The following is a 14139-nucleotide window of genomic DNA, read 5'->3' on the forward strand; positions in this document are numbered from 1 at the left end:
GAGGAGGGAAGACCAGAGGAGAAGGGACCGGGTGAGGTTCACCCTGCCCCCACCCTCGCCTTTACCTGTCGGGACTTGCCTGCTCTAGGCTCCGAGTGGGCGAGGTCAGCCACTGTGGGGCGGGGCTACTAGGGGGCGGACCCCGCGATGATTGGATGGCCAGTTCTGGGGCGCCCAGCCTGGGCTCAGCTGCTGCGCTGCGCAGGTTTCACTTCATAGCTCGCTGCTGCCTGGTGTCCTGCTCTTTTTGGAGCTGACTGTTCCCAGCAGTGCAGCAACCTCTGCGCCGCCTCTGCCGCAGCCAACACAGCAGCAGCAGTTACCGCAGCCGCAGCCGCAGGCGTAGCATCGCAGCCGCCACCGCTACCACCGGTGCCGCTCAGCTTTAGCCACTGCCATCTTCGCCACTCCACTGAGCCCTCAGCCAGAGCGACCTCCAGCCGTCTGATCGCTCTCCACCTCCCTCCTTCCCCCTGCCCTCTCGCCCCCAATGTCTGACTCTGACTCTCGGACTGAGAAGCGTAAGGTAAGCCTAGAACATTTGGTCAATGTGAAAACAGAAGGGGACCCGGAGATTAGATCCTGAAAGGCCTCTTAATGTTTACCTCGCTTAGTGTGTGAAAGAGGGCGCGCTCTGCGTCCCCGGGGGGCAACAGACCCTAATGTGCCAAAGTCGCACTCCTTCAGCCTTCCCGCGCTGGCGTCCACGTGCCAAGGAGAATCTTTACTGTCCCGGAACTGGGGGTGGGGGTAGAGGTGGTACTCATCGATGAGGTTCGTCTTGCGCCCTTGGGCTGTTGGCGAAGTTTACCAAAGTTGAGGGATGTGGACTTCGAAAATGCATGCATCCTGAGGGGGAGTCAAGACGTGGTGGATTTGGCCGAGAACCAGAGACTTTACATTGACTCTGTTGGTTGTATGTTTCTTTGAGGGCGTGCAGGACAATTAAGAAGCGGATGGGGGAGGTGGTCAGTCTGGGCACTTTTCCGAAAGCAGGGGGATGTAGAGGACGCTCTTCTTTTTTTTTTTTTTTTGGCGCAGGGCCCGGTGGAGGTTTTGTTCGACCCACTAGGATCTAGGTAGTTCACCTTGTGGCTTAGGGTTTTCTGCTCCGGCTGTGTGTAGGCAACGCTCCGGAGGGTTTGAGGAACTGTGCAGCGGCTTTGAAGTGACGTGAGTGACAGCGCTCTTGCTCTTAGGCCGAGGTTTAAGGAGAGATGCCAGCAATAACCCTAGCTCTGGACAGCCGGGCTGCACTCCACAGACTCCGCTTCTTTCCTGCCCTGTAGATATTCTGAACTCCCTGCTCCGAGGTCTTGAGTCTTTCTTCCCGTTTTCTCGGGTCGCGCCCCTGTCTGATGAAGACGGTGTCCGTTGCCCGAGCCTTTGAGGGATTGATGCTGGGCAGCACTGGACACTCAGACCCCTTTATTTTTAGGGAGGTCGGTGGACTAGAAGCACCACACTGCCACTTTCTACAGGGTAGGCTCTCACACCTTTTTTTGGGGGGCTGTTGCTTTCTCTGGACGGTCAGGAGTGAGCTAGCCCTTCCGCCCAAGGTTGCACGGGTCAGTTCCCGCCCAGTCTCACTGAATCCGAAGGTCGAGGGAAGCAGCGCTAGCTGGAGTCCCAGACACCGACCTGGCTCTTTAACTGTGTCGGGAGAGGCGCGGACCGGCACTGCAGCGAGCCGAGTAGACTGGGATTGGACTAGAAAAACAATGTTTCTAGGCCGGGAAAGAATCCTTTGAGCTACAACTTAGCCGGAGGTGGTCGGCTGGTCATCCACGATTGTCAGTTCCCCAGCTTCGAGTTAGAGGGTCCCTCTACGTCTAGCTTCGACCTCTGAATACCTATGTCCCTCCAAAGTGAGTGCATGTATTGGCACCCACCACGTGAGGTGCCCTGAACCTTTTCCATTACCTGTCGCCTGTGATTGTCACCTTGGACTGTCTCTCAGTTGAGACCAGGTAGTGTTTTGTATAAATCGGGGATGATCGACGCTTTTGGCTCAGTCCCCTGAACAGCGTGCGTTGGGCGGAGACGAAGATGATTTAATGTGAGTCGGTGAAGTGTGGGGGTCGTGCGAGGTAGGCCTCCGAATCTTTGGGCTTTAGTCTACGTCTGACGGATGACCGAGCTGTCTGTTTTGTTACGGGGGCGGGAGGAGCTGGGGCGGACTGTTATCGGAGACTGGGGGAGGGGAAGTCGCGGGGCTTGTTGATTTCTGGGCTGCTGCTGTCGGAGGTGAGGAGTGGGGGGGGGGGTGCTGTGCAAGATTTTCCTGTGGAGTGTGTGTGTGTGTGTAGGGTGGGGGGATGGTTAGTTTGAAGGCTAGTGGCTGGATGCCAGGGAGATATTCAGTGTTTTGGGGTGTGGTTTATGTTGTTGGCCGAGGGTCGTGCTCTCTGGCGTCGGCGCGGTTCCCTCTTTGTCTGTGGTGATATAAGCCTGGACTACACTGTTAGCCTCCCTCCACCTCAAGATCACCTTTTTCTCTCCCGCAGTAGTGGGTGAAGCATGAGGGGCGCGAGCCTCGGGTTCCGAACGCTGCGCCGCAGCCCGGAGCCGCACGTGACCCGAGGAGGCTTCGGGTGTTTGTCTGTGTGGCGAGGCTGGTTGGGGGAAGGGAGCGGCGGGGAGGGGAGGAGGAGGAGGACGCGCGCTAGCAGTTCGCTGCAGTCCCCACCGCCGCCGACGCTCTCCGGCCGGAGTGCCACTCGGAAGGCAAGTTTGTCAACAATCGCCTTGCCTCCTGGCAGGCTGACCCGCCGAAGGGCCGCCCACCCCCCTCCCCGGATTGGCTGAGGCTCGACCGAGCGACCACGCTCGGGCCAATGGGAAGCGCGGGCGCTGTGAGCCCGGCGGCCAGGGGGAGGTCAGCGGTTCTCTACAGTCTGGCTGTAGAGTGCGTGGGGGGAGGAGGCGGAGGCGGAGGATGTTCCCTGGCGGCGGCGGCGGCGGCGGCGGCTGCGGGAGGAGGAGGAGGAGGAGGAGGAGGAGGAGGAGGAGGAGGAGGAGAAGGCGGCGGCGGCTGCTGCTGTTGTGGAGGCGGAGACACCGAGCCGGGCTCGGAGTGCGGGCCCTCGGCTCCGGCGTGTGAGAGTGTCAAGTTGGGAACTTGTTTTGTTTCTCTTGGGATGAATCGAGAGCCCTGAGCGTAAGTTTCGAGGCTTTTGTTTCTCCCTCACGCTCCCCTTTGTTGGGGGCACTCAGTGCGGGGGGAGCCGCAGCCCGGCGCGGGGTGAGCGGGGGAGACTCCGGGACTAGCCGCGCGTATTCCCCGGCCCATCCTGAGGGGCAAAGGTGCGGGGCGGGGAGGGGTAGAGCTTTTTCTTCATCCCCAGTTTTCCCATAGAATTTATATTAAAAATAATAATAGACATTATAATAATTATTATTTCGCCTGTTCGACTTTCCGAGGTGAGATTGAATAAGGCGCTACCTCGGGCGCTGGAGTCTGTGGAGCTGGGTCTTTTGATGCGCTGTCGGGAGCGTGCCCACAGAGAAAGCTTCCCTGAAGTTGATGATTGCTTTTGTATATGCATTTTTTTTCCTTTGTGTACTTACGCGTGTGCCTAATGTTTGAAGGAAGCAGGGTGTTTTTAAAGAGTTTTTCGAGGCTTGCTTTCTTGCACTAGGAGTTGAAGACTTGTTGAGTTAGCATTGAGTTAGAAGAGGAAAAAGAAGGGGGGGAGAGTAGGGGGTGGAGTTGTAGTAGAGAGAACTGAAGGCACTTTGCTGTGGACAAACTATTGTGACGCACTTACTACTACTGATGGCTGCTGCCAAACCTTCCCCAGACTTGCTGTGATCAGCACATTCGGTAGAACAATGGGGCTAGAACAGGGAACTTGGCCAGAAGCTGCACAATCACTGCATCTACTCTTCACTCCTACATTTCAACACAGTATCTGATCCATGGGAAATTAGAGCCTACTGTGGGGTGTTTTCTTTTCCCCTTTCAATTAGCCAAACCCACCGGTAGTATTCGGTTTATATGGATGGATTGGAAAATTAGAGTTGCAGAGTTCCTGCCTTGAGTGTTTTAAAATTAAGTTTTAAGTTATTAGCACTCTGTTTAAAGGGAGGAAGTGTAACCATAAAAATTCACATAAAGAACTTCTGGCAGCCTCAGTATTTTTACTTGGAAGATGAGCAGAAGTTTAGGAAAGCAATGGAGTAAGAATGAAAATCCACCTATGCTCAATTAATTTGTGCAGTCTTTATGTAGTATAATGAAAATTAAGGTAATAGGTATTATGAGACATAATCTTAACTATACTTTTTTTTTTTCTTACAGAAAAAAAGACCAAATGGCAAAGCAACCGTCAGATCTAAATTCTGAGTGTGACCGAGAAGGTGGACAATTGCAGCCTACAGAAAGGCCTACTCAACCTCAACTCAGACCAGGGGCCCCTACCTCTATACAAACACAATATCAAGGTAATTCAGGTGAAGGGGACAGCTGCTCACCTAGCAGCCCTCAGGGACCTTTTGCACCACCCACTAGCCCTAGCCCGTTTGCTACCAGATCCCCACTTTTCATCTTTGTAAGAAGATCCCCACTGCTGCCTCGATCTTCCAGTGGGTATTTCTCTTTTGACACAGACAGGAGTCCAGCGCCTATGAGTTGTGACAAATCTACACAAACTCCAAGCCCTCCTTGTCAAGCCTTCAATCATTATCTAAGTGCAATGGGTAAGCAAGATCATGGTAAGACATGTTTTGACTTGTTTTATTCCTTTTTGAAGAGATGTATGTAACATTTACAAATGCTCCTTTGGGAATGCCTGTTCTCCTATAGTCGATAAGTTTTGATGGGAATAGACGCCATGTCAAACAGTAACATCAGACTGATCTTTTAAAAGCTTGTTCTCAAATTTTTATTAACAGCTGGAACTGGTTGGTTGAGATTCTAGTGTTTGATGTGAACATTTTCTTGTACCTTCAAAGAACTAGTAATAGAGTATTCTAAGTTGAAATATGTAAACTTTTACTTGTGGTACTAGTGTGTGTGTGTAGTTTGTCATAACTATATATTTAACAAGATATGAGGAATTTGCCATTTAGAAATTAGAAAGCCTAGACATTACTTTTATTTGACATATCATCCTTTGGAAATAGTTAATTTGGTTTTCCATTCAAATTAAATTTTACTTGAGTATTATAGTTCATTTTATTCAGCGTTAATTAGTCTCAGGATGGATTTGATGCTTGCATGGCCACTTTAAGTTTTACAGAAAGGAAAATATTTTCAATCCTTGCTATTAAGTAACTTATAGTTGTGGGCCAATTCCTCACTAGGAGAGCCAAGTTGAGAGGGTGGATGGCTCATCAAACTTATTGGACTCCTTCCTATTTCTTGAATACAGGCATTTTCAGTGGCTGTCCTCTGTTTGAAGCTCTTTAGCTCTTGGCTTTTCTAGCTTCATTCAAGTTTCAGTTAAAATCCCACCTTCTACAAAAAGCTTCTCCCAATTCTCCTTAATCTTAGTAATATCATCTTTGAAATTATCTTTGATTTATTTTGTTTAGACATTTTTGCATGTTAACTCCTTCATTAGACTGCTCCCTTAGAGTAGATGTTTATGTTTTTTGTTTTCTTTATATCTCCATTGCTAAGCACGGTATCTGTCACATAATGGACAATTAATAACTATTTATTGACTGATTTATTGCTACTATCACAATTAAGTCACGAAAAGCAAATAACATTATTGATAGTCAGCTTTCAAATTTTCTAATTCTTAAAATAACTAGCATAATTAAAATATATATAACTGGAATAAGAATATGTGATATTTGCTATACCTAGTTACATGATTGTTTTCATTGTGTCCCCAAAAGTATGTTTAATACTAGGAGCCTAGAGCTGAGTTTCTCCAGTTGTATAACAATGGAAAATCATAACTATCTCTTTTCAAAACATTTTGGCAGCATGAGCTAAATGGCCATGAAATGTAAAAGATTTGTTTTGTACTGATACTAACCATAGATAGATGTCAGAGGTAAATTTTTGCTTGATGTATGTATGAGGAAAATATCATTTGTGTGTAGTTTCAACATTCTTCCACAGATATTAATGTAGCATCTTAAAGTTTGCAAATCAATTTGTATATATTGTGTTGTTTGAGCCTCATAGGCAGTCCTTTGAGATAAGACATTGTTGTCTCCATTTTATAGAGCAGAATACAATTAAGCTCAGGCTTGCCCACAAATCATATAGCTATGTCGGTAGACATGAGATTGGAAGCCAGGGTCTCTATTGCCTCTGTGTCCAACAGTCTTTCAATTAAACCACTTGTTGGTTTGTATTGCCTACTAAACAACTTAATGGGTATAAAGTATGTATGTTAAGTAAAAATGCTTATTTGAAAGGCCATTCCAAAGCTTTTAAGTCTTTTTATTTAAAGTAAGAACCATCTTATTTTCTATAGATAAAAAGTCTACCAAGTTTTATATGTGGTTGAAACTGAATTCATTTAAAAACTAAATTAATCATTTTGTAGTGAATAAAGACAGTAAGAAAAATCATTTATTCTTTTCTCCAGAAACATGTAGAAATCTCAAGCTAGCAGATAATAGTAGCCTCCTACCATATATAAAAATTATTTTGAAATACTATGTTTGGAAGGAAAATTGACTATCTGATTTATAAAATTATAATTTGAATGATTAGAGGTATGCTCTTATGAAATAATTCTCCCAAAGAATACTTTTCTGGTGTTTATTTAGATTTCATAATAGTAATATGTCCTATGTATGGAGTACTTTAAGGTAAAGGTACTTTATATATTGGTGTGTGGTTAGGGCTTAAAGAAAATGCATAAAAACATGTTTTATTAGTGAGTTGAGTATGTGTGGGGAAGGGTACATGCACTTGATCATGAGGATAAATCAGATTGGGGATGAGGAGTGAGTAAAATTAAAGGTAGACTTTAATTTTGGTGGTTTGGGAAATCTGTGAGATGCATAGTGCAACTGTTAGATAACTTGAGAGATGTCTGATAGATTATATGACTTATTCCAGGGTCATACAAGTAAGTGCCTGTCAAAGATAGGACTTTAATATCATACTGATTCTGAAGTCAGAATGCCTCTGTACTATACCTTTGTTCTTGTTTGGGTACCACTTTAAAAAGTAATGATAATTCTAATGAAATAGTACTTAGTCTGTGTTAAGAGTTGTACTAAGCACTTTATAAATATTAACACTTTTGGTCCAAACAACAATCCTGGGAGGAAGATGCTGTAATTTCCTCATTTGTAAAATAAGGCTTTGGACTAAGGCTCCTGCTAGCTTGGGTGACCTCAGCAGTTCACTCACCCTTCTTTGCCCCATTCCTCTACTCTTATTGGGATCATAAGAGGACCTACTTTTCAGTGTTGTTATGATAATCAAATGAGTTTTCTGTAAAAAAAAAAATGCTTACCACAATGCCTGGCACAGACCATTTTATACTTATTATTCCTTTGCTTTCCTTTCTCCTAGCTCTAAGAACGTGATCCTATGATCACTGTCATATTGCCTTCTAAAGTTGTTAAATAAAAGATAACAATAATGAGTCACATAACTTTTTGATAGTTACTCATAAAAGTTCTTATTAGATTTTAAAATTTACTCTTCAGTAGCTGTTGATCTTTTAATTCTTTATTAAGAATTAACCTGCAAGTGTGCTTTTTTTAGACCACAGTTAATAATCTCAGTGTGTTAGAAGCTTCTAAAGGATGCCGAAATAGCATCCAAAAATATTTTCTCTTAGGCTTTAGGATTATCTTTAGTGTTCCCTATTTGACACTGTTCTTTAGGGCTTTCCATAAAGTCTTGATAATCTACTACAAAGACTTTTACAAATAAGTTTTTAAATGTCTAGTTTGTATGAATGTAACAAAAATGTGAGGTTATTCCTTCCATAAAAATTTTTTCTAAGTGATATTGTTTACATTTTTTATATCTTGTAATCATTACTTGATTTTTTTTTCTAACCAAGCAATAAATTTCTGTCCAGAGCCGATTATAGTTTAGTGTTTCTTATCCTTGCAATATATATTTTTAGGATACAGATAAGTCATTACTATCTTTATATAGATTATAATTTGACCATAACATCAGTATACATATAACAATTTTTTGTTACAGTTTTTAAATTAGTTAGTGATGCTTATATTGTATAAATAGCAAAGCTTTTTACATTCATTTTAGTAAACAAAATATGGTTCAAAAAAAGTCTCACTTCTACTGAACTTTTACTTAGGTGGCTAGAAATTTGAGCCATTTGCTTTTTAAAAGATAGCCACATTTTATATATATATGGTTTTCTTAGTTCCCTATAATAACGTTGTCAGGTGGTGGTATAGCATTTTTAGTGGCATAGATCACATGTTTGGTCTCAGATAATGCTGCCTCTCACATTTCCTAGTTGTATGATCCTGGATAAATGACTTCATTTAAATATGCCTCAGTTTCCTTACTGCTAAAATGAACATAATACTTTTGCTTCTTATGTCAAAGGATTGCTATGAAGCTTAAACGAGTTGATAGAAAGTACTTTGCAGAGGTGAGGAAACTGAGGCTGAAGAGAGATTGAGTCTCTCTAGGTCACATAGCTGTAAATGGTGGATTTGAAACTCACATAATAATTAACAATTATTAAAGTTTGCAAAGTACTGATATGCATTCTTACATCTGAGCATCACAAAAAACCCTATGTCTTTCTTCTAACTATACTATAAAACAAGTTGCAAAAGAATAAGGTTAAGAAATTGAAAAATAACCATTTAGGAATTTGATCTTTACCAGTGCTTTCTTAAATAGTGACTATTTTATTGGTAAAATTTTGGATTTATATATATCTTTATCAATTTCAAGCAAAACAGTATATCTCCTTATATATTCTGTATGAATTTTCTCTCAATTGGCATGTTATTTTTAAAGCAATGCAGATTTTTAGTATGTAATTTACTCACAAGACAACTTAATATTTATTTTTTATTGACTGAGACTTCCTACAAGGTCCAGTCCATGAAATTTTTTCATTGCCATTCCTAATTAGTAGCTTAAATAATAAAACAATCCACAGTGCTGTGTGTTGCAAATGAATAAGGACAGGGATCCCATACTTAGTTTATAGAAATTAAATTAAATTACATCTATAGACTGTAATAAGATAAATGAACCACTTTTCAGTAGTAGTTACTTCTTATACTTATTTAATTGATGAACAAGTTAGTTGAAAATTGTTTGGTAAATATGCTCCTATGCATTTTGTGATTGATTGATCTATATAAAGTCAAATGATTAACAGTTGAGGTCTGTTTTCCATATGTTCCCTTTTTATTTAGAAATTTTTGTCGGTCAAGATCCTTCAAAATTAAATAAGACTTGAAGAATTAGCCATATTATCTAAGATACTGGTTTTTATCTTACTTAGTATCCTAGGGACAAATTTGCTTTGAAAAATACTTTGGCATATAAATACCTGTTCTGTTATAATTCTCATCTTTCTTAAAGCATTCATTGTAATACACATTGAAAAAATCAGATTCATTTCTTCCAAGTTTTAAGTGAGGGAAAAGAGTAAAACTTTTCTTTTATGATCATATTCTTAATTAACGGAGTGTTTTTTCACTCAAGAAAATAAAAAGAAAGTGCATTTATTGCTGTGATCCTTCAGATTCCATGCCTTTAAACCATTTTTATATAACAAATAAATGCAGTTAATAATGATTGCATTTCTGACTAATAATCTCTTAAACTTTATCATTTATCATAGCATTTTAGAAATGTAGCAAGGCAGTATGGATAGAGTGCTGGTCTTTGAGACTCAAAAATTGTGGTTTTAAGGCCTGGCCCTGATGTTCACTTTGTGATGCTGACCAAGTCAATGAAATGGGTGCTTTAGAGAACTCTCTCAGACTCCAAACTTGCAGACAGGGTTGTCTTTCTCTATTGATAGGAGGGAGTATATATATATATATATATATATATATATATATATATATATATATATATATATATATATATATATATATATATATATATACACACACATATGTATATTTCTTGATCTATAATGGAAAAATAGAATTAAAAAGGTCTTTTAAAAGATGTCTTATCCAAAATTCCCAGCCAATTCAAGAATCATCCCCTCTAAATCATTCTTGTTTGATGATCATAGAGCTCTTCCAGTAATGAGGAGTTCACTGTTTTGTAAGATAACCATTCTACATTTGGACCGTTCCCAAATTTTAAAATATTTTTCTTAGATGAACAGAAATTTGTCTTGTCAAGTCAATAATTATTTATTAGGTACCTCTTATACCTCCTGTATGTCAGGCACTGTGCTAAGTGTTGAGAATGCACAGAAAGGGGGGAAAAAAAAACAAACCAGTAAGATGAGGGAGAATACAATGCAAACAACTATGCCTTAGCAGAGATAATCTCACCGGAAAGGTACTAGCATTAAGGGAGATAAGACAAAGCTTCTTCCAGAAGGAATTTTAGCTGAAGCTTGAGGGAAGCCAGGAAAGGGAAGAGATAAGATGGGAGAGAATTGCAGGCATAAACTGAAAATGTACTATTGGGAGATAGAATATTGTTGTTCTAGGAATAGAAAGTTGGCAGAAGGAATAAGAAAACTTGAGAAGTGGGGGGGGGTGAGTACAGGTTGAAAGGCTTAAAAACCCAAACAGAGAATTTTATATTTAGCACTGGAAGTAATAGGAAAACACTAGGGGGAGGATTAACCTGGTCAAATTTGAACTGTGGCACAAAATTGGAGGATGGACTAAAGTGGGGAAAATGAGGAAAATCATTCAGAAAGCTGTGGTATTAACTCCAACTTGAGGTGAGGAAGATCTATGCCAGAGTAAAGGTCGGGTCAGCAGAGAAAAGCAGGCACATATGAGAGATGTTATGCAACTAGAAGTACAGGATTTGGGGGGTCAAGATATGAGGGGTCAAGAATTGACACCTAAGTTTGGAGCCTTGGGGGCAGTGAGGATGTTAGTGCCCTTGAAAGGATTAGGGAAGTTTGGAAGGGAGAGGTGGGTTGAGTTCAATTATGGACTTGTTGAGTTTAAGATGACTACAGGACATCCAATTCAAGATGTGGAGATGTAAGACTGGAGGTCACCAGAGAGGTTGGGGGTAGGTAAATAGTAAGGATCATCTGTGGAGAAACGATTTCTAAACCATCGATCTTGCTTCTCGTTGGAAGTACAAAATATAAGCCTTAATTTCTAATCTTTGTGCAGCTTTCATACATCTGAGCACAATGATCATGCTAAACCTCTTAGATATTCCTCCTAGACTAATCATATCCTATCTGGTTGTCCTACTTTCCTGGTTGGTGTTGTCTGAATTTGCCCCAATATTTGTCAGCTTCTGCCTTAATTGTGATTAAGAAGAAAGGGTGACATTCCATATGAGTTCTAGCTAGGACAGGAATGCATTTGGACTGTTAATATCCTTTTTCTGGATATTATATTTTTTAATGCTTTGTAAGAATGCAGACATAGCAGACATAATACGTTATTTATTTCATGTTGAATCAAAGCTAAATATTTTTTATCTAAATTCCTGGATTAAGCCAGAATTTACACTTGTACATTTGCTTTTTTTTAAAAACTTAAAACACAAGAATTTGTATCTCTCTTCAATGATCCATTTTATTAGAATGGAATAATAGACCCATTCTAAAAAGACTTTTGAATTTCACTTCTGTCATTCATTGTATCATTAGCCATTTTTCTCAGATTAACTGCAGATATGAAAAGTATGCAAATTGAATCTTTTTCCAGTCTATTGATTTAAAAAGTTAACTCAGAAAGGGCCTAGAACTATGCTTGGAGGTATACTACCATAAGTGTCTTATCTAGGTTGATAGTGATGTCTCTTAAAAACCTTTCTTTCATGTTTGATATGTATAATTGTTTATTTTGAACAGTTTATATTTGTATCTGTTTACAAATATAAGCATTAAAGTTGAATGTGAGTTACCCTGTTGTGTGCTCAGATGGGGCATTTACAAATGAATGGAACTTAATGCTTCGTCCACTGACAAAGCTTGTGACCTTGAACTCTAGGTACTTCTATTCTTTGGGCTATGATTTTCTCATCTGTAAGATGAAAAACCCTAAATACATGATCTCTTAAGCCCTGACATGATTTTTCCCTGATCTTTGCTTCCTTTGTCACTTTCCTTTTCCCAATTAGTTAAGTGAGCAACTGAAAAGATTATGAGACATGATAAGGAAAATAAATCTCTCCTTTTCTTTTGGAGTCTTTGAATGCTGTTATTGTGGTACTTCAGGATATACAGAAGTTGTACTGGGAAGTAAATTCACCTCATAGTGAGAAACTTTAGAAACAAGAATATTATAATTTATATTTTTAAATAAATGACTAAGTTAATAGGTTTAAAAATATTTTTATCTTAAAGAATATGTAGTCATGACATTGTGATGCTAGCAGTCGGTAGAAATATAATTTATTTCATTTTTAGAATCAGTTCCCTGAGATCTTGGGAATTCAAGATTTATAAATTATTCTTAGATTGAGTTAGTGATGTAGTTCTGTCACATGTGAAAACGGTTCATTATTATCTTTATTTAGGTCAGACTAATCAGTAAAAGTATTATTACTTAATTAATATTACTTAAAAGTAGTATTACTTAAAATGTTGTGTAGAAGTAAAGGACTTGTTTAAGAAGATGCTAAAAATACCTTCTTTTCTCCTTCTTTGACTGTCTTTTAGTCTTACACCTATGATCCATTGACCCAATTTTCTTTTGTGTGATTGAAAGTGAAACCCTTCTAAGTCTTTAATTTTGTATTAAGTTAGTGTTTATCTAATGAAGTTCTTATTAGTATGTCAAATTGAAATAGACTATTAAAAGAGGAAGTACAGTCCAATCCTGGGGAGGTAAAGAGAATTTTGGGCATAAAGTGAATTATGGATAAAAGCTTAGAAATAATCCTCTCTGTTCTTTGGTTGGAAGTAGGTGGTCTGTAATTGTCTTGTTGCAGCAGACCAACTATGTCTGAATGCCAAATATTTGTCAGTACCATAGATAGGTTCTATATTGAGGGGTTTCACTTGCTAAAATAATTTTCTGTAGGGTATTCAAAGGATTTGCAAACTTAGTGAGAGGATGTTTTTCTGTCCCATTCATATCAAAACTTTAACCCATTTTATACGGACTTAAAAATTCTGATGATGTTTGGTTATTGAATATTTAAAGTATGGCATAATTTATTTAGAGATGAAAACTTTGAGAGCAAATATTTAAAATTGTTCAATTTGATATATGTGGTCCATTGCTGGGACTATAAGGACTTACAAATGAATTGGATGAACTGGTAAATGCTGAAAGTAATAGGTTCTTTTATCTGACATTCCAGGGAAGTTCTCATTTAACTGGAGACAGGGACAACAAAAAATGGGTACTTGAGTAGCCCAGGGTACTACTACCCTCTTTATGGAATAATACTGTCATATCCAGATTAGGGTATCCTGCCAACTTCTTCCTACTGGGTAAAAGTCTAGAACCTCAAAAATAGTACTGGGGAAGAATTACAATGAGGAATGTTGCTTGGAAATCTCACACATAAATTTGGAAGTATGAACAAAGGGCTATAAAACTGTGCATACCTTTTGATCCAGCAGTGTCTCTGTAGAGTTTGTGTCCCAAAGAGATTATAAAATGGGAAAGGGACCCACATGTGCAAAAATGTTTGTGGCAGCCCTTTTTGTAGTGTCAAAGAACTGGAAAGTGAGCCCATCAGTTGTAGAATGGCTGAGTAAGTTATGGTATATGAATATTATGGAATATTATTATTCTATTAAAAAAAACAAAGCAGGCTTTCAGAAAAACCTGGAAAAAAGATTTACATAACTGATGCTAAGTGAAGTGAACAGCACCAAGAGAACATTATATACAGTAAAAGCAAGATTGTGATGATCATCTATGATGGACTTGGCTCTTTTCAACAATGAGGTGATTGAAGGCAATTCCAATAGACTTATGATGGCAAGTGCCATCTACATCCAGAGAGAGAACTATGAAAATTAAATGTGAGTTAAAGTACAGCATTTTTATCTTTGTTATTGTTTGATTTTCTTTCTTGTGGGG

At 39.8% G+C, this 14139-nt stretch overlaps 1 protein-coding gene across 17 annotated transcripts in view; it reads left to right on the forward strand.

The window, feature by feature from the left end:
* Window positions 1-14139, forward strand: part of BCL2L11 (BCL2 like 11) — a 39919-nt gene continuing 25780 nt past the window's right edge. For 2 of the 17 annotated variants that reach the window (XR_012486070.1, XR_012486069.1), the window contains exons 1-3: window positions 3364-4182; window positions 4304-4446; window positions 4612-4701. Coding sequence is in view for 10 of the 17 variants with exons in the window: in XM_074287679.1 (XP_074143780.1) it covers window positions 4178-4182; window positions 4304-4716 (418 nt within the window). In the remaining 7 variants the exon portion in view is untranslated. The other 15 variants (XR_012486064.1, XR_012486065.1, XR_012486071.1 and 12 more) reach the window with 14 other exon arrangements.

The sequence above is a fragment of the Sminthopsis crassicaudata genome, chromosome 2, assembly GCF_048593235.1.
Source record: "Sminthopsis crassicaudata isolate SCR6 chromosome 2, ASM4859323v1, whole genome shotgun sequence".
Taxonomy (NCBI): Eukaryota; Metazoa; Chordata; class Mammalia; order Dasyuromorphia; family Dasyuridae; genus Sminthopsis; species Sminthopsis crassicaudata.